This window comes from Prunus mume, linkage group LG2, assembly GCF_029339155.1.
Source record: "Prunus mume cultivar Tortuosa linkage group LG2, ASM2933915v1, whole genome shotgun sequence".
NCBI classification, from domain to species: Eukaryota; Viridiplantae; Streptophyta; class Magnoliopsida; order Rosales; family Rosaceae; genus Prunus; species Prunus mume.
In genome coordinates this window covers 38,861,598-38,882,499 of record NC_142699.1, presented here as the reverse complement: position 1 = coordinate 38,882,499, position 20,902 = coordinate 38,861,598, and the positions used below count along the sequence as shown (strand labels likewise).

The 20,902-nt window shown below is 35.2% G+C and overlaps 1 protein-coding gene and 1 pseudogene across 3 annotated transcripts; both read left to right on the top strand.

Annotated features, from left to right (window-relative positions):
- The first annotated feature begins 499 nt into the window (after positions 1–499).
- Positions 500–20,484, top strand: LOC148920295 (uncharacterized; annotated as a pseudogene).
- Positions 2,271–5,335, top strand: LOC103322717 (APO protein 3, mitochondrial-like). 3 transcript variants are annotated; one of them, XM_089044681.1, is made up of 4 exons: positions 2,271–2,641; positions 2,776–2,872; positions 3,677–4,073; positions 4,661–5,335. In XM_089044681.1, exons 2-4 carry the CDS (start codon positions 2,815–2,817, stop codon positions 5,154–5,156), a joined length of 951 nt encoding a protein of 316 aa, XP_088900807.1. In that variant the 5' UTR covers positions 2,271–2,641; positions 2,776–2,814; the 3' UTR covers positions 5,157–5,335. The 3 variants fall into 3 exon arrangements, with proteins under 3 accessions (XP_088900807.1, XP_088900808.1, XP_088900806.1); XM_089044682.1 differs by lacking the exon at positions 2,776–2,872 and having other exon boundaries at positions 2,273–2,641; XM_089044680.1 differs by lacking the exons at positions 2,271–2,641; positions 2,776–2,872 and adding an exon at positions 2,883–3,548.
- Positions 20,485–20,902: the final 418 nt, after the last annotated feature.

Genomic DNA, 20,902 nt, shown 5'->3' with positions numbered 1-20,902 from the left:
GGCCAAATAAAAATGTTAGGGACACCAAAAAATTTGAATCATAAATTATGTGGTATACATTACATCATCATTTTTAAGTTAATAGAATTTCCAATGTGTATTTAAAAGTGATCAGTACCACCATATCTCATCACCACCACCTAACATCCTTTTGCCGATGTGCTGCACCACCATGCAAGTCCGACTCCGACCCAATCACAAGTGATATGTGTCTATATTTTTGCAGCTTCCCCTGCATAAATATGTTTCCCTACAATTCCCCCAAACTCACCACGACATGCTTTGACCCAAAAAAAAAAAAAAAAAAAAATCTTTATGCTTTATATCCTTTCAGTTCATGTAATCGGTTAATTTTAGGGTTCGCTCACCAAAGAAAAGCCTCGGCAAAATGTCCCTCGCACGAGCTCAGATGTCCACGCTATATTGAACTGAGATTGACAAAGATAAGGATGAAGATGAGGATGCTAACCACAGGCGCACGACCAGGTAATCGTTCTTTTATCACTCCCTTTCTGAGGCAGTGGAGTTGTTCTGGAAAATTGAAGAGAAAGGATACCCAGATGTTGTCACCTACAATACTCTAAATTATGGATTGTGCCAATCAGGCAAGTGGGAAAAGGCCAAGAGCTTCTTGATTTGCATGGTTGATAGTGGATTTCCACCAGATGTATATACCTACGCTGTGCTAATCAGTGCTCTTTGCCGAGAAGAAAGAATTCAAGAAGCGCTTGCTCTGTTCAAGGACATGACTGGGAAAGGCATAAATCCTAATGTTTTCATTTTCAATTCCTTAGTTTCTGCTTCATGCAAGTGTTGCAAATGGGAAAAATCCGCACAGTTATTTCAAAACATGATTGATTGTGGATCCATGCCTGATATTGTAACATTCACCGCTGTGTTGGGTGCTTTGTGCAAGGAAGGGAAAACGGTAGAGGCACTTAATCTTGTGGAAGAAATGACCCGTAGAGGTCAAATGCCTAATCTTGTGACTTACAACTCCTTAATTAATGGATTGAGCCAGTCTGGCCAATGGAGAGAAGACAAAGTTGTTGAATAAAATGATGGGTGAAGGAATCCCACCAGATGTTGTAACCATTAACATTGTTATAAAATATCTTTGCAAGGACCGAAGGACCAATGAAGCGCTCACTGTGCTAGAGCTAATGACTGAAGGAGGTCTAAAACCTGACGTTGTCACTTACAACTGTTTAATATATGGCATGTGCCATACAGCTCAATTGGGAGAAGCCACAAGGTTGTTTGATGAAATGGTAGGTCGAGGGATCTGACCTGATGCCATAGTGTTGAGAACACTTTTGGATGCTCTCTGCCAAGTAAGGATGACAGAGGAGGCTCGCAAAGTATTTGAGGCAAAAATTAAGTATGGTACGGAGCTTAGCACAATATCTTGCAGTATGTTGGTTAATGAATACTGTTTGCTTGGCAGGATGGATAAGGCAAAGAAGGTCATTATTTTCTTGGTGGCTCTGGGTCATGTGGCTGATATTGCTTCTTGCTATAACGCCTTGGTGAATGGTTATGTGCAAGATAAAAGAATGGGTGAAGCTTTGAGGCTTGCTAGAGAAATGATCCAAAAAGGATTGATGCCTGATCTAGAGACACAAAAAACTTTGAAAGGTTTCCTAGTCTGTGCATAGCAGAGTAGGTTTTAAGAACTGATACTTTAAAGAAACCTGGACTGCTAAGAACTGACCCATATGAAGATAAAAGCAAAACTAATTACTGTTGTGGTAAATGTTACATGATTTGTTGATGTAAATTGAAATTCTACTGTGTATGTATGGTATGGGAAAAAAGGTCCATATTGTTTACAGTGTGGAATATATAACTCAGTATAAATTTAGAATCAAATTTTCACTTCAGTGGCATCAGAAATTTTGGGTCTAATGCAGAACTTTTCTATAACTTATTTTGGCATTCTTCAACTACAATAGGCCCCCTGGCCCTCCAAATACATCCACCATCAGTCACAGATACGAAATATGTGGGGTATACGTTAGAAAAATGTTACAAACTTATAGAAATTATATTGTCTAAGAATGTATATAATTTTCAAAGGCTTTGTAATTCAAGTGGTTAAGAGCAATTACCCTATACTCGGGATCATGTGTCTCAAACCATCCTCCTCAAAATCGAGTTGTGAAATTTTATAAATATTTCATTAGACCCCCATTATTTCTCAATTGTATTTTTCTGATTTTGTAATGAATTTATATTCTGATGAAAAATTAGAAGTGTAAGAAATAGAACCCAACAGTCCACAGCTGAGCCCGACTTTGGCGAAGCCTTTCCTCTCAGCCTCCTGGAGTGCTCGCAAGCCAAACCCAAAATCAGAATAAAACTAAAATAAAATAATTTCACCGCAATTCACAGTCGCTTCGCTTCCCGTTTCCAATCCTCCCCTCCCCTCTCTTCTTCTTCTTCCTCAGGCTCTTGCTCAGTTTCGTTTTCTTCATTTGATTGGTTCTTGCTCTTCACTTTCATTTTTCTCCAGTTCTTCTTGTGTAACCAGTTACCCAGCCCTCCCCATTCTTCGGCTCTTCTTCTTCCTTTTCAGTTCGTCTTCTTCGGAAGTTGATGCTTGAGGTGTTAAATATCAGCATTTGGTCATTTTGAAGAGGTAAGCGCATTGTATCTTGTGTCCTTTCGATGCTGTTTCAATTTCTTGCTTTGAGTGCATTTTCTAATAAGTTCGTAAATTTTTTCTAACATTTGCTTTGAGTGTATAAATTTGAGAAAATGTTATAAATACAGATGAGATGCCGCTGAAATTTTGACAGATGTTTTCACTGAATGAACAAAAATTTAGCCGAAGCTTTTGCCCGAAAAATTGTGATCCTGGCGGGCCCTGGTTCGATCTCTCTTTTCCCTCTGAATGCTAATCTCAGTCGCTGTAATTGGTTTGAAGAAACACAAAGCTACTCCCTCTTACCCACTTCTTTGCCTTAGAGCTAATTTCTTTAATCTTTCTGGACTTTCCTCTCTGTTTGTAATTAGCTTTGACATTATCAATTCCCATTAGAGTGCTAGGGAGAGCTTCATTAAGGTGTCAAAAGAATCTGACTCAATTTCTTTTGCTGTTTTATAGAATAGAGAGACCTTTATTAAGAAAACAGACAATACAACAGGGGAACAAGGTGTTCACCGCGAAAGAGGACAATGAAAATAAATACAACATTTGCGCACCTTACAAAACTAGCTAACAGCAACCTAATTCACAGCTTCTTTGCTGTCTAATAAAATCATGGACAAAGATATATGCCTAAACTCAATGGAAATCGAAGCCGATATTGAGGAAAAAAACCTGTCTCATGACTCCTACAACCCAAGTTCCTAGTAATCTTCAAATATGCTCCTGTTTCTGTCCATCCAAATAATCCAAGTAACTGCCAGCACACTACCACTCCATAGAATTTTTACCTCCTTCCCACCACCTATTTCTATTAATTGGCGCCTCTGTCAGAAAATGCTTAGCAAATCTTTTTGTTTAGATGGTGCATTCAGTAATATCAGGTGTAATATCAGAGGTATTTCAATTGAATTCAACTATATTTTCAGTTTAGAAAGATGGAATTAATTGATCCTGATAGCCCAAAGCACTGTTAATAAATCTACTTTAGTTCTGATTTCTATTTCAAATTGTGTAATTGTGCAGAATCTCCACACAGTATGCAGAGAAGAATAATATGGAAAACTTGCAATTTTACAAGATTTCATTGTCGACTTGATCAAAAGGCGTGTTTTGAATCGGAGAGAACCCTTACCTTAGTAGGTGATTCAGATGATCCTTTGTATGCGGATGTACCAAGACCTCCAAGAAAAATGTCAGAGAGGAAGCCTTATCCTACACCCATGAAGGTTTTGATTCAAAGAGCGAAGGAGGAGAAAGAAGCCCGAAAGGCCCAGCCTTGTAGGATGCTTGAAGAACCTCCTGATAATGGATTGTTGGTCCCTGAATTGGTTGAGGTGGCTCATCAAGTTTACCGAGCTCGACAATCGGTCCTGTTTGGCTTGTCAAAGCTTCTTCAAGTTGTTCCTGTCCAACGGTGCAGGTAGCCAGAGATTGCCTCTTTTATTTATGTTTGCTTGTGCTCATTCCTTCAGTTTGCTTACGAGTTCACATGTGAACTCTAATTTTCGGTTTCACCTTAGTAAACTAAACTTACTCGTCCTTATACATTGTGGTTCCTCTCTTGTCCAAATCTCTTGTAAGAGTGAAGTTTGTGTACATTGTGGGCATCTCTTTTGTCAATTATTTGGCTTAAGGATTTATATCCTTTTAGGGTTTTAACAGTTAGTTACTGGCAGTGACTTATGTTGATTATGCAGGCAGGATATCTTTTGTAGATGTCCATTTTCTCTTCCTGGCTTGTAATCTCAACGTTGTATGTGCACTGCTTTGATGCATTCAACTTGCCAAAGCAATTTTCAATATGCACGGTTGGATATACAGCTAATTTGGGAAGATAATCAGAGCCTATGGAAAGAAATAGGGCACATTTTACTGAAAATATATGAATTGCTAACATAATGATGATTCTTAATCTGCCTTTTAAGTATTTGGTTGATTTACTGAGTTTCATTCTGATCAGAATATCTAACCCTTAAGCTTGTTAATCGATTGTCTTATTGGAACAAGGCTTTTAATCTCAGATTTTGCTCCGAAGTTCACATTGGCCTTGTGGGTCATGAAATCCGAACTTGCACTGGCCCAAATAGTGGTTTTCGGAGTGCTACACATGTTTTGGAAGAAGGGAGGTGTTCAAGATGTGGTTTCCTTTCCTAAATGCTTCCATCTTTATGATATTGTTGGAAAACTAAGAGTTGGGCATGACGAGAGGTATCGAATCCCACGGATCCTTGCCATTTTGGAGCTCTGTATACAGGCTGGTCTAGAGATTGATGAGTACCCAACAAAGAGAAGAACAAGACCTGTATATTGTATTGAAGGAAGAATTGTGGACTTTGAGATGGTTAACAAAATGGATGAAATGGATAGAAACTCATATTCTGGGATTGTTGATCCCCTAGTAAATCCTGATGTAGGAACTAATATGGAAGAATTGAGAAATTCAGGTTCACTGAGTCATGCTAACTGTGTAGATAAATCATTTTCAGCACTTTTTCATCCATAACCTTGAGGAATTGTACCTGCATTTATACTTGGTTTAGCTTACATTAATCCATCGATGCTTTTGGCACTCTAAATCTCATCTCCCACGCTGTACTCCTCACAAATGATGAGTGTATAAGACAGTTTAAGGGTGATTTTAGAGTGCATCTTAGATACAAAAGAATTGTCCTAATTGGATCACTCTCCTAATTGTGAATTGATTTTGAGGTTGGAAGCTCAACTTTCTTCCGTGATCAATATTTAACACAAAACAAGATTCATTCATCTATACAAGTTCAATGTTGATAATTTATGTGTGTGTGAGAGAGAGAGAGAGACTTACTTGTGATAGAATATCCCAGCAAAGATGACACTTCAGAATTTTTTTCGTATACCAGGGAAGAACATCGAATAGATTCTCTAGATCCGCATCTTTGTCTTTTACCAATTTTATGTTTTTCATTATTTGTTTCTTCAAACCTTCAGGAACATGATTTTTCTCCTTCCATAATTCTAACACTTGCTCTTTTATTTTAATCTTTTGCCTTATGTCCTCCGATTTTGTGGTTGTCAACTGAATGAATGTCGGTACCTACATTTCACCACAAACAGTAAATTAGAAGCTCAATGATCATCAGCCCTGAAGTTGACGGAAAATAAACGTGAACTAAATAGATATCTAGCAGAGAGATTCATTACCAACCTGCACATTTCCAATGAGATATACAAATAGTAGCACACCAGTGATAGAAATAAGGATTGCAAATAAGTTTTCCCATACATAATTACGTGTGAGATTCGTGCCAAAGTTGCTGCAAAAACTAAGCAAAGGATCAAGCAAAATGTGTGACACTAAAAGTGATTCGTGGAGGAAAGTAGTTATAAAGCAACACTTATTTGGTTATCTAACTTTCCTTCTTCAGCTGTTTGTTAAGCTTTTGTATGATGGGAGGAATTTAGGAATTAAAAAAGGATTCATTCTCTTTGTAAGTTTAGTTATCACATCAAAAAAGAAAAGTTGCTAGTGATAAATTAATGCGTATTCACAGCTGTATCAACGCTATGCAAATCGAACCATTGTTCTTGGCTTTTCAAAATAGCAATCACTTCCTGCAATTCTACAGTCTCTGGGCTCTTTGTGTTTTCAATCACAAGACATATAGGATCATATGGTTTACTGAGACCAATCAAAACCTTTTGAACAAGCCTCTCATTCGAAATTCCATCAAACTATTTCATCTTATGGTTTTGAAGAGAACATAGCCAATCAATGCATTTATCTGAAGAAGTGTGGGAGCCGATTTATTTTTCTGGTGCTGTATGTCGACGATATACTTTTGGCTACGAATGACCACAGCTTATTGAAAGACACTAAAGAGCTACTTTCAAATAATCTTGAGATGAAGGATTTGGGAGAAGCCGCTTTTGTGTTAGGCATTGAAATTCAGAGAGACTGAGCTCGAGGCCTCCTAGACCTGTCGTAGAAAACATACATTAAAAGGATACTCAAACGTTTTGACATGTGTATGTATTATGGACAAAACGTTCCGTTAGCTAAAGGAGATTTAAAGAAGGAGTATTGCCCCAAGAATAAAGAAGAAGAAGAAGAAGATGAGATGAGGAACAAGCTGTATGCTTCTCTAGTTGGAAGCATTATGTACGCATAAGTGTGAAATTAGCCTTGTGCATTTGCAAGATGGGGAGATTTTAGTCAAATTCGGGAATGCAACATTGGATAGCTGGAAGGAAGATTCTAAGGTACCTACAGAGAACAAAGGCTTATATGTTGATTTACAGACGCACAAAGAATTTAGAGCTTGCTGGTTATGCTGATGCGAATCTTGGAAAAGCAGAAGATGATTACATCTCTACTTCAGGTTTTCTTTTCAAGATGGTAAGAGCAGCTGCTGCTTGGAAGAGTGCTAAACAATTTGGTATTTCGAGTTCAACCATGTTTTTAGAATACATAGCTTGCTATGAAGCTACTTCTCATGCAGTATGGATAAGGAATTTTATTAAAGGCATTAAGGTGGTGGACTTGATTTCAAAACCAATACAGATATATAATGACAACACTGCGGCTATTTTTCACTACATGAACAACAAGATGTAGTCTGGACTTTAGCATATTGATAGAAAATATTTAATAGAGAGGAAGAAGGTAGTAGACAAACTAGTCAGGTTTGATCATATCATAACTCAAGATATGATAGCAGATCCGTTCACAAAGTTTTTGTCTTCAGAAGCTTTTCTGAGACATGTTGGGAGCATGAGATTATTTCCTAGCTTTGATGCTACAATCTAGTGGGAGTCTTGTTCCTATTCTGATATTTTACTAGTTTGTTTATTTTGCTGTTTTCTGGATTAAGGGATTTGCATTTAAGGATGTTAATTTGGTTGATAGTTTTATTTATTATTGAATAAATTCTACCAGTTTGACTATTTAGCTGTTTAAACTTGTTATGCAATTTTGTTTATGCATGTGAGTTTATGGTCTCTTTTGAGATACTATTGTTTTAATAACATTGCGGATTGACCCTTGCTAAGTCGTAAAGGGGTACATGTATTGAAAAGCATAAAGATTCACATTACAGATCAGTATATATTAAGGTTCGCATTTGTAGATGCTTTATGTGTTTTGAGATTGCATTATGTGATTATAGATGACCTGTTTTTAATAAAGAGAGTAGTGCTTGTCTATAGTTCGTTTTGTCTAATCTCTTTTCACTGTAGCTTGAGAGGAAGGACTTAACTATTTTAAACTCATGGCCAATAAAGATTATCAAACCTTTCGGAATACAGAAGCTTAGTGCTATAGTGCTTGACCTAGTGGGAGAATGTTATGTTTTACTATTTAGATCAGTGCACTAGATACTAAGTTATATCAGGTTTTGATAAGAGTTTAAATTAAGTTATACCTTGAGGCCCAAAACCTTGTGATATAAGGAAAGGTTTGAAGCCTATTAAGGGGACCTATTTATTTCTTTTTTTTGCTTGAACCGTTTTAGTGGGCTTGGAAGATTAGTCAAGTCGGCCCTAAGTGATGAGTAGAGACGACTTGACCTAGCCCTAAATAATGCTTAAGGCCCTGCTCTCATCAGACACGTTCTCTAACCCTATTCTCATAAAAAAAAAGAAGAAAAAAAAAAGAGATGAAACAGATTCTGAGAGAGAGCAAAAGTCTTGAGCCGTTCTTGTTCTTGCTGGGATATTGTTGTTGCGGTTGAATGAGTTCAGAGGTCGTATACTCAAGAAAGATGACACTAGGCATGTCTTTACGTATTTCAGATTGTGTGAAAGATCTTGAACACGCATATTATAGAAATCTAACATTTGCATCTTTCATGAAGACTGCAGCCATTTTCTCATCATCCTCATCTTCTAAAATTTCCTCAGCTTTCTTTTTCTTCTTCGAATCAAGAATCGTAATTCCATTTTCCACCAGATTCCATAACCCAAACGACTTGAATATGGTTACCATCTTGATTCTCCAGAACTCATAGTTCTCACTGGAGAAGATCGGGGTTCTCACTTCTGAACTTCTAGATCCAGCCATTTATGATATCAGATAAACCAAAAACAAGTTGTTTCAGGTCAAAATCAAGCTTCAGCAACCTTCACCGGACCTTGAGAGTGCTTCGATATGACTCGATTTCACAATTTAAACGCCCATATTCAGATGATCGACCCAGGCTCTGAGGCTATGTTCTTGTGTTTTCTAGCTTCTATGGAATCTCAATGCATATGTGAGAAAGATGATGAAGAAAGAAAAAGAAAGAAAACGAAAATGACAAAGAGAATGAATTGTTCTCTCAGTGCTTGTCATAGAGGAATTTCCTGCTTCATATCTGTATATCCTCACACACAGTGTAAGGCATATTACCGTTAGCACTCTTAGCTGGATCCCTTACATCACAAAATGATCTCAGCCATACATCAGCTATGTACTAGGATCATTACATGTGGCATTGTATGCCTTACAATCTTATTTAACTAATTCTAATCAGCTAGAGACTTATAATATTTAACATAGGCATGTTGTTGCTGGTACGCTGACCCTCGGTGTCATAACAATCTTTCGCAACGTACTGCTAGGTTTGCATTCGGCATCAGGAAGGGATATGTTGGTAACAGTCATGTTACCCCACTGTTACCCCAGTATGTTGTTTTGGGGGTGGTACAGTGGACGTATTACAAGTGAGATTAAAGTATTCTCCAGCCATGTAACACCCTTTTCCTATGCCAAATGGGTATGGGATCGTGAGATTACCACATTTCTCTTGGCAACCAGGCAGGGCTTGAGGCAGAGCTGCTGTTGTTGCAGCCGCTAATATTACAACTGCCACCATTTCCAAAGAGGCTTGCACAATGAGCAGCATTCTCCCATGCAAGGCCATAGCACACCTTAACTCCTGGATATAGTTGTATTGAGTATGAAAAGTATATGCTACTCATGAGTAAAAGTAAAGTAGCAAGCTCCTGGATATTTATAGGCATATATCAAATCAAATGACTAGTTAAGATGGCTATGCTCGCCGTGGCTCATGGGATCTAGACCTTGTATTATGCACGCCACAAAGGACAATTATTCAATACCATACATACGTATAAGGGAGCTTAAAGTGAGGGATTTATTAAAATATTTTATTTGAGGGATACTCTTATAAAGCTCATTCTGTATTGTATTTCGATGATCCGAACTGTTTAATTTTTACGTATTCCCTTAAAGATTATCTATGCAAAAAACCAGTCAAATATGAAGCTATTTCACCATTCAATTATGTGGGGCTCATTTTTGCATTTTCTTGAAACACCATGTCAAAAACTTAAAAATAAACGGCTCCGGTCAATGAAGTAAAATTGGTAGTATACCACATAAGGTCTCTCAAATAATTCATCAATAAATGATTTTACACCTTATCAAGTCTTTGTTATTTAAGTTGTCAAGGAATCATGGAGCCACAATATATAATTAAGTCCAAAAAGCTTGTAGCTCAAGTGGTGTGTTTGAAAATTCACTCACATGTATAGCTTGTATCAAAAAAGGGAAGTGAAAAAAAAATTACAATGTATCAACACACATTTACACTCTCCCTTGCATGGATGGTGGAGATGAAAGAGATAAACATTATTAGTATTGTCTCGGGTTTGTGTCGTGGCACCTAATTACAATCCTACTACTTATCCTAATTACAATAAACTGTTTATGGCCTTTCTCAAGTTCTTATCGGCAGATGGAAAAAGACATGAGGAAGATATATAAACTCATGTCATGGTTAGCTAGGGGAAATAAGGTCTTCCCCTTTACTAATTTGTCTCTTCCAATTTTCTAGTCTATGCCGGGCCGTCTCTTCTCTTGTAAAGTCCTGCCAATATCACATTGATAGCACGAGTCAATATCCTACGGGAATATATGAAAACAATTTAAAAAGTTATTTCCGTTGTAGTTTTCATTATATGTAGTACTCTATGAACACATTTTCTTTTACCTCTCTTGCACCATCATTCGTCCATCTTTCTGAATATCTTCCTTTCTCCAATACATTTTCTCTGTACGCTTTAAAAAATTATATGAAAACTGAAAATCAAAATCAAAAAATTACAAAATGGGTCGTAAAACACCAGGTAAGTTGTATTATTTTTCCATATATGCTGATATGATGGATATATTTTATATTATATATTTAACCTCATTCTTAGTATATTCTGGTTAATATTTTGGAAGAATTTTGATACTTACCTTGATCGCATCGAAATTTCAGATTTTTCTACCAAGCGGTTATTTTCTGGCAATAAAATAAAGGAGCAGTGCTGTGATCTTTGGAATAGTGACGTTTTGGGCTTTTATTGCGTTTTGGGGCCCAAGATGACCTTGGATGGGTTCATGGCCTTCTAGAGAAGTGTTCAGAATGTTTTTATCTTTAAAACAAGCTATCTTGGGCCAGATTTGGAGGATATTTGAGGCCAAAACGTGGCTGGGCAGATTGTGAGCAGATTCTCATAATCCAATTTGGATTTTATATCCTAGTATTATTTTATTTTAACTTAGTTTCCTGGTAGGGATTGGGCAGCTAGGTTTTAGGAGGTATTTAAGGTTTTAGTTGACCGGAATTTTGGAGGACTTTCCTTTTAGGCAATTTTGGGGAAGATAGAGACTTTGGCTAGAGTTTTTGAAGAGCTTCTACTTCAAAGTGTTTTTAATCCTATTCATTCGAATGATATTTTCTTTGATTTTAATTATGAGTATGCGTAGCTAATTCAAATTGCTAGGGCGAGGCCATAAGCCTTAGCAAGAGTATGTAATTTTATTAATTTGCTTATGAATGGATGCATGTTTGCTTTGAATTATTAATCACTGTGTTTAAAACTATCTATCTATTTTAATGACTGATCACCATTAGGTATGTAGACATGTAATTTGATGCAATTTCTGTTGGAGCGTCACCCTGAAATTGAGGAGGGCTTCTTGTGATTAGTAGTTATAAGTTCACTTAAGGCGAACATCATGCTCTTAAGGGTTGCATGGTTTTTCAAAGGGATTTCACAAAGCTTAATGAGTCTTGCATGTTTATATTTGATATGAATATCACAGACGGATTGCATGTTAGATATATGTTTTCGCTTGAACGTCACAAGGAAAATATGCATTAGGAAAACCTAACCTTCAAAGCATATATGTGGAAATTCATAAGTAATTGATAGAATTGCATAGGATTGGGACGGTGATGGCTAAACCCTAGTTTTCTCTAAATTTTTAGTTTTTAAAAAGAAAACGTTTTTCTTCTTTGCTGTTATTATTTCCCAACTTTCAGATTTCTTTTATTGTTAATGTCGTCTTTTCAAATTCATAAACTTCAAATCTTTGATAAAATCTATTGTAATTATTAATTAAGAGTTAGTTTAATTACAAATTAGTCAAACAATCTTTGGGGACAACGACCTTGCATGAACACTTATACTACAATTACCTTGTATTCTTGCAAGTATTTTCAGTGATTTTAACCTATTGCGTAGGTTCTAAAAATCCTATCAATATACTTTCAGTTAATGACGCGGACCAAAATGGAAACAACCATTGATGACACATTGTTGTAATTTTTATGTTTTCTGAGGCTTTTGCACTAAGAATCAGGTAAAAAATGACAAATGGCTGGTTTTGAGTTTTTATCTCCAAATACATTCTATATGGATTTTTGTATAATATGTCTGGCTAAAATGGACTTAATTATTAAAAAAAACCTAAATATTTTCTCTTTGAAAAGTCAAATTATTTCTTCCTTTTTACTGATTTGTTTGTTTCAATGTTATCCACTCTACGAGGGCCGGGTCGTGTCTGAACCAAAGCCAAAGACATATATACATAGCAGCGTCAGCGTTTCTCATACGTTCATGTCGTCTTTTAGCTTCTACATGACTCGTACCTGGAGTTAGATCATTTTCTCAAACTAGTCATAGCTGCTAAAAAACTGAGTAATCAAGCTTTCTCTCTCTCTCTCTCTCTCTCTCTCTCTCTAGAGTATATATTATTTTATTATTTTCAACGACTAGTCACAACTGTAAAAAAATTTTGTATGCAGTTTCAAATTTGAACAACTAAAACATCACCCATTCTTGTTACCTACCTCTGAAAGATATTGGTTTGTAACTCGTATTTTTCCACATCTCGACTTGATGGAAAAATCTAGAAGCTATAAACAATCTTTGTATGCAATTTATAGTCGGAGGTAAAAGTACGTGTGAGAGTCCCAACAAACCCCTTCATAATCCACATCAACATCCAAATAGGGGAATCCAATCCAAGAAGTACCAAAACCAATAAATCACTGTAAAAAAACCTTAAAAAAAACATAAGATACATTGGTTTCAAGAGCATTATCACATCAAATAGATTTAAGTGAGAAAATGTTCTCTTCATAACTCATTTGACATGTTATGTTAACATTCAAGGTCTATATTAACATCATACATAATGATATCGTAACATGTCAAACCACTATGGATTTGGGTACATAATAGATAAATAATAGTGGCTTGACATACATATATAACTAATCAAAGTATGCGGCACCTAAATAATAATGATTAGTCATTTTACATTAGAGGAACAAACGTTTTAAATAATAATGATTAATCCAGAAGTCAATGATTAATCTTTAGGTCTGTTTGTATTTATTTGTTATGATAAGAATTTTTTATAAATATATTTTATATATTGAACTTTGTGTGTTTGTTTTCGTTTTTTTTCCTTCAGAACTCTAATTGAACTATTTTTACCCTTTAGTCCAGAAAGATAACCAACGGTAAAGGTTATCTGGACTCCCAAAATATTATGGTCGCGAGCAAAGGTGGAAATCTATTTACAAAGGCTTGGCTGTTAAATAGGCCAGAGACAAACCATTCAGACGATCCTACCTTTAGAGAGAAATTTGAGACACTGGTTGGAATGATCCTTTATGATCGACATGACTCGTACCTGGAGTTAGATCATTTTCTCAAACTAGTCATAGTTGCTAAAAAACTGAGTAATCAAGTCTCTCTCTCTCTCTCTCTCTCTCTCTCTCTCTCTCTCTCTCTCTCTCTACAGTATATATTATTTCATTATTTTCTCCGACTAGTCACAGCTGTAAACAATCTTTGTATGCAGTTTCAAATTTGAACAACTAAAACATCACCCATTCTTGTTACCTACCCCTGAAAGATACTGGTTTGTAACTCGTATTTTTCCACATCTCGACTTGATGGAAAAATCTAGAAGCTGTAAACAATCTTGGTATGCAGTTTACAATCGGAGGTAAAAGTACGTGTGAGAGTCCCAACAAAGCCCTTCATAATCCACATCAACATCCAAATAGGGGAACCAAATCCAAGAAGTACCAAAACCAATAAATCATAGTAAAAAAAACCTTAAAGAAAACATAAGATAAATCGGTTTCAAGAGCATTATCACATCAAATAGATTTAAGTGAGAAAATGTTCTCTTCATAACTCATTTGACATGTTATGTTAACATTCAAGGTCTATATTAACATCATACATAATGATATCGTAACATGTCAAACCACTATGAATTTGGGTACATAATAGATAAATAATAATGGCTTGACATACATACATAACTAATCAAAGTATGAGGCACCTAAATAACCATGATTAGTCATTTTACATTAGACGAACAAATGTTTTAAATAATAATGATTAATCGAGAAGTCAATGATTAATCTTTAGGTCAGTTTGTATTTATTTGTTATGATAAGAATTTTTTATAAATATATTTTATATATTAAACTCTGTGTGTTTTTTTTTTTCGTTTTTTTTTCCTTCAGAACTCTAATTGATACTATTTTTACCTTGGAGTCAAAAAAGATAACCAACGGTAAAGGTTATCTCGACTCCCAAAATATTATGGTCGCGAGCAAAGGTGCAAATCTATTTACAAGGGCTTGGCTGTTAAATAGGCTAGAGACAAACCATTCAGACGATCCTACCTTCAGAGAGCAATTTGAGACATTGGTTGGAATGATCCATAACTCATTGACATGTTATGTTAACATTCACGGTCTATATTAACATCATACATGATATTATAACATGTTAAATCACTATTGATTTGGGTACATAATATATAAGGTAACAGTGGCTTGACATACATACATAACTAATTAAAGTATAAGGAACCTAAATAATCATGATTAGTCATTTTACATTAGAGGAATAAACGTTTTAAATAATAATGATTAATCAAGAAGTCAATGATTAATCTTTAGGTCAGTTTGTATTTATTTGTTATGATAAGATTTTTTTATAAATATATTTTATATATTGAACTCTCTGTGTGTGTTTTCGTTTTGTTTCCTTCAGAACTCTAATTGATACTATTTTTACCCTTGAGTCAAAAAAGATAACCAACGGTAAAGGTTATCTGGACTTCCAAAATATTATGGTCGTGAGCAAAAGTGGAAATCTATTTACAAGGGCTTAGCTGTTAAATAGGCCAGAGACAAACCATTCAGACGAGCCTACCTTTAGAGAGCAATTTGAGACATTGGTTGGAATGATCCATAACTCATTGACATGTTATGTTAACATCCACGGTCTATATTAACGTCATACATGATATTGTAACATGTTAAACCACTATTGATTTGGGTACATAATATATAAGGTAATAGTGGCTTGACATACATACATAACTAATCAAAGTATGAGGCACCTAAATAATCATGATTAGTCATTTTACATTAGAGGAACAAACGTTTTAAATAATAATGATTAATCAAGAAGTCAATGATTAATCTTTAGGTCAGTTTGTATTTATTTGTTATGACAACAATTTTGTATATATTGAACTTTGTGTGTTTGTTTTCATTTTTTTTTCCTTCAGAACTCTAATTGATACTATTTTTACCCTGGAGTCAAAAAAGGTAACCAACGGTAAAGGTTATCTGGACTCCCAAAATATTATGGTTGCGAGCAAAAGTGGAAATCTATTTACAAGAGGGCTTGGCTGTTAAATTGGCCAGAGACATACCATTCGGACGAGCCTACCTTTAGAGAGCAATTTGAGACATTGGTTGAAATGATCCATAACTCATTGACATGTTATGTTAACATTCACGGTCTATATTAACATCATACATGATATCGTAACGTGTTAAACCACTATTGATTTGGGTACATAATATATAAGGTAACAGTGGCTTGACATACATACATAACTAATCAAAGTATGAGACACCTAAATAATCATGATTAGTCATTTTACATTAGAGGAACAAACGTCACTTAAATCTATTTGATGTGATAATGCTCTTGAAACCGATGTATCTTATGTTTTTTTTAAGTTTTTTTTTTTTTTTTTTTTTACTGTGATTTATTGGTTTTGGTACTTCTTGGATTGGGTTCCCCTATTTGGATGTTGATGTGGATTATGAAGGGGTTTGTTGGGACTCTCACACGTACTTTTACCTCCGATTATAAACTGCATCCAAAGATTCTTTACAGCTTCTAGATTTTTCCATCAAGTCAAGATGTGGAAAAATACGAGTTACAAACCAGTATCTTTCAGGGGTAGGTAACAAGAATGGGTGATGTTTTAGTTGTTCAAATTTGAAACGTCATACAAAGATTGTTTACAACTGGTGACTAGTCGGAGAAAATAATAAAATAATATATACTGGAGAGAGAGAGAGAGAGAGAGAGAGAGAGAGAGAGAGAGAGAGAGAGAGAGAGAGAGAGCTTGATTATTTAGTTTTTTAGCAGCTATGACTAGTTTGAGAAAATGATCTAACTCCAGGTACGAGTCATGTCGATCATAAAGGATCATTCCAACCAATGTCTCAAATTGCTCTCTAAAGGTAAGCTCGTCCGAATGGTTTGTCTCTGGCCTATTTAACAACCAAGCCCTTGTAAATAGATTTCCACTTTTGCTCGCGACCATAATATTTTGGGAGTCCGGATAACCTTTACCTTTGGTTATCTTTTTTGACTCAAGGGTAAAAATAGTATCAATTAGAGTTCTGAAGGAAGCAAAATGAAAACAAACACACAGAGTTCAATATATAAAATATATTTATAAAAAATTCTTATCACAGGAAATAAATACAAACTGACCTAAAGATTAATAATTTGATAATGGTAGTCAGCGTTCAGCTTGCTCCAGCACGTACTTATGAAAATTGCAACATGACAGTAACTATGGCCAACATTAACTCACAATTGGAGACAAAGAACCAAGCAAACTAACATATATATTGCAACAGGAACAACTTCCCTTGGACATATAATTGGAGCGATGGAGAAGGGTGCATGTGGTTTAATGGTCTATTTCTCAAATATATATTTGGGGAATACCTTGTAAGGCTCATTCCGGGTTCTATTTTAATAATTTGAATTGTCTAATTTTCGAGTCTTAATGTATAAATCATCCTTGAAAAATATTTGACAAATCATAATGTGTAGATCATGTTAATGGTGAACATTATTTCGAATGTAAAGAAACCAAAACACTTGCTCCTTCTAAACCACATCTTAATTACATGAACAAGACTGGTAACCCCCCTAAAAATGAGAAAGTTAATCCATTTCCTAATTCATTTGAAAATACATCAAATATGATCCAAATGCCCGGTGCCTTAGTATTTCATTTTGCGGGGCACACCCTTTTATCACGAGGCCTCTCCCCGCCACACGATCTTTGAACCCATGTGGGATCATGCTCTGATCCTCTTCATCAACGTCCGCTCCTTTCATTGGGGCCCTCATGGCCAATATGAAGAGGGCCCCACTTCCTCCAAGCACCGCTCACCTACATCTGCCGTCTGTTCATTGTAGGGTTGTAAATTGGATTGGAATATGATTCCGGATCGAAAATTTCCAAAAATTGGACTCCGATACATCTAATATCCGAAAGTGTTGAAATACGAAATTTCTGATAAAATTCATGTCGAAATCGGAATGAATTTGTAAATTTTGAAAATTTCGAAATTCTGATCCGAAAATTTCTGAAATTCCGATTTGAAAATTTCTGAAATTCTTCGAAACCTTTCCGATCCGATTTTTCCAAATTTTTCCGAAAAATTCCGACTTTATAATACTATTTTATGATTTATTTGTTTTTAGTTTATAGGTCCTATATATATTTCATTTCTTATTTGTTATATTCAAGTGCCCTCCAACATACAAACATTCATATATACATGTATACTAAACATAGGAGTATGTATTACTTTAAGACTAGGTTTTTTGGGCTAACATGTTTGTTTGAATATTACAAAAATTCATGTGTGTGGTTATCATATACAAACATACTATATAACAAAAACGCATATATATTTATGTATTCTATATATGTGTATCTATTTTTTGTTATAATGTATGTATATATATAAAACACATATACATGTATACATCAGAATTATAAACATGCCTATATATGCTAAAGGTTTATTATATATACATAGGTGTGCTTGTCTAGAGCAAGACTAACCAATTTTTTTTTTTTTTTTAAAGAATGAACAAATATACATATCTCAAAATATTTTTCCATTAAACGCATGTATACTTATGTATTCTATATATGTGTATCTTTTTTTTTTTTTTCTTACAATGTATATGTATACATAAAACATAAAATATTTCCCAAGTTATATTTATACAAACCAAGATTTTTTTATTTTATTTTATTGATGAAAAGGAATTTCATTGAATAACCAAATAGCATAATGCACGGAGAAGAAAACAAAAGGATGTGCAAGTTTGGGCCTCTGTAAAAAACCTTTAGCATAAAAAAACCCCCAAAAAAGGAGGAAAATCCGCCAAAGGAAAAAGAGTACCTCCCACTTGCCATCAAACATAAAGATCAGCCATTAGCTTCTAGATCTGCAGAAAGAAAAGGAGTTAGCCACAATGGCTCCTCCTCAATCCATGTGAAAAAACTAGCGTTCTGAGTGCTATATTGAGCTAGCTAATGGGCAACCTTGTTACCTTCTCGTCGTTGCCAATTACAGGAGAAAGCTCTAAACCACCCCTGCATCTCCTTGATATCTTCCACAAGATTCCCTTCAGCTTCAAAACACTCTTCATTAGAGTTGATTCTATCTACCACCCCCTACGCATCCATTTCTAGCACTATGTCACGAAAGCCAAGATCATATGCGAACTGAAGACCTTCCTTTGCAGCAATTAGTTCCATAGCTTGTGCACTAAAATGTCCTACCACTTGTCGAGAACAAGTAGTCGTAAACTCTTTATACAAACCAAGATTAAACATACATTTAATTATATCAAACATAAACTATCTATCTCTCCCTGTATAAATTAAACATGCATATAATTTAAGTAATGGTGATATCTACTATACTACTATTTCCTTTAAAAATAAGATTTAATAAAAAAATTTACATTAAAAAAAAATCATAATTTAAACAAGTGCATTCATTGTTAGTTAATATATATATATATATATAGCAAAAGGCAGAGAATGGTGAAACATTCAAAATACCAATAAATGCCCTTGGTTAATTCAATCATTAAAAATTGAAATTATTAATTAAATGAGGATAATGTGGTAAATTCACATTTTTCATATTAAAAAAATTAAAATTAAAAACAAAATCAAATAATATGTCATACTTTTAAGGAACATAACTACCCATGTTTTTTTTTAATTCTAAAAATAAAATTTAAAAGAAAAAAGAAAAAAGAAAACCAATTGGCACATGCATGAGCATTTGCCAAAGGGCTAGTTTTAACATAATAAAAATTGTATAACATTTTTAATTGTGCAACTCTTATTCATGAGAAGGTTGATATAATATTTCCAAAAAAAATAGAAAAACAAAGAGATATTTAGTGATATATCCATTTGTACCACTAATATTATAAATAAACCATACACAATTAAATTTCTATAAACAAACAAAAAAAAAACCCCAAAAAATGACAACTGGCCTTATTGAATTTAATATTGATTATTAAATTACTTTGATACTCTATTAAGTGTTTTGAGTATTTTTATGATATTGTGGGGTTGGGCTTGTTTTAAGAAAATTGATAGCAGTTTTGTAATTTATAAAGTTAAAAGCTTTTTGTTATGTTATAAATGACTTTGGGTATTTTTATAATTTGGGTACTCATAGTATAATAGTGAATCTACCAAAAACAAATCCCAGCCCATTTCGCAGCAGCCCAAATGCCAAATCCCACCAAATGGGTGAAGGAATCCCACCAAATGTTGTAACCCTTAACATTGTTATAAAATATCTTTGCAAGTGCCGAAGGACCAATGAAGCCCTCACTGTGCTAGAGCTAATGACTGAAGGAGGTCTAAAACCTAACGTTGTCACTTACAACTGTTTAATATATAGCATGTGCCATAGAGCTCAATCGGGAGAAGCCACAAGATTGTTTGATGAAATGGTAGGTCAAGGGATCTTACCTGATGCCATAACGTTGGGAACACTTTTGGATGCTCTCTGCCAAGTAAGGATGACAGAGGAGGCTTGCGAAGTATTTGAGGCAAAAATTAAGTATGGTATGGAGCTTAGCACAATATCTTGCAGTATGTTGGTTAAGGAATACTGTTTGCTTGGCAGGATGGATAAGGCAAAGAAGGTCTTTAATTTCTTGGTGGCTCTGGGTCATGTGGCTGATATTGCTTCTTGCTATAACGCCTTGGTGAATGGTTATGCGCAGGATAAAAGAATGGGTGAAGCTTTGAGGCTTGCGAAAGAAATGATCCAGAAAGGATTGATGCCTGATCCAGAGACACAAAAAACTTTGAAAGGTTTCCGTTGTAGAAGGCATGCTGCATCTGCAGAATAAGCTTTTGACTCCTCTAATGCGAATTATTTCATGCTGAATCTCTTTAGATGGATTTTTAAATTGTAGAAGGCATAGTGGTCATATGCCGGCATTAAACTTCTAATTGATGTAATTGGATTCCCTAATTTGATGGAACATGTTAGATGGATTTTGATATCCTAATTTTAGGGATTATGCTGCCAATCCAGTCAGGATGCAATCCAAATAAAACCAATTCAACTATACTGCATAACGACATGCTTTATTTTCCTCTACTTGCTGTCTGGAGTTGAAGACACCTCCCCTACTTTCTTGGCGACGGCCTGGGCATGGAGTTGTGAAGGCCAATTGTGATGGTGGTTGTCCTCGGTTCAATCAGCTTGCGCCTTTGGGTAGGTGTTTCGAGATAACCATGGTTGGTTCAAGGCGAGGGGTTGTCAGGGGCTCAGTCCATGTGTGTGTAGTGCC

Bases quoted from the DNA above. Each gene is read 5' to 3' on its own strand.
- LOC103322717 (XM_089044680.1), top strand. From the start codon at position 3,371: ATGCTCCTGTTTCTGTCCATCCAAATAATCCAAGTAACTGCCAGCACA. The intron at 3,549-3,676 runs GTATTTCAATTG...GTAATTGTGCAG, and splicing joins TATCAGGTGTAATATCAGAG to AATCTCCACACAGTATGCAG. The intron at 4,074-4,660 runs GTAGCCAGAGAT...TATTGGAACAAG, and splicing joins GTTCCTGTCCAACGGTGCAG to GCTTTTAATCTCAGATTTTG.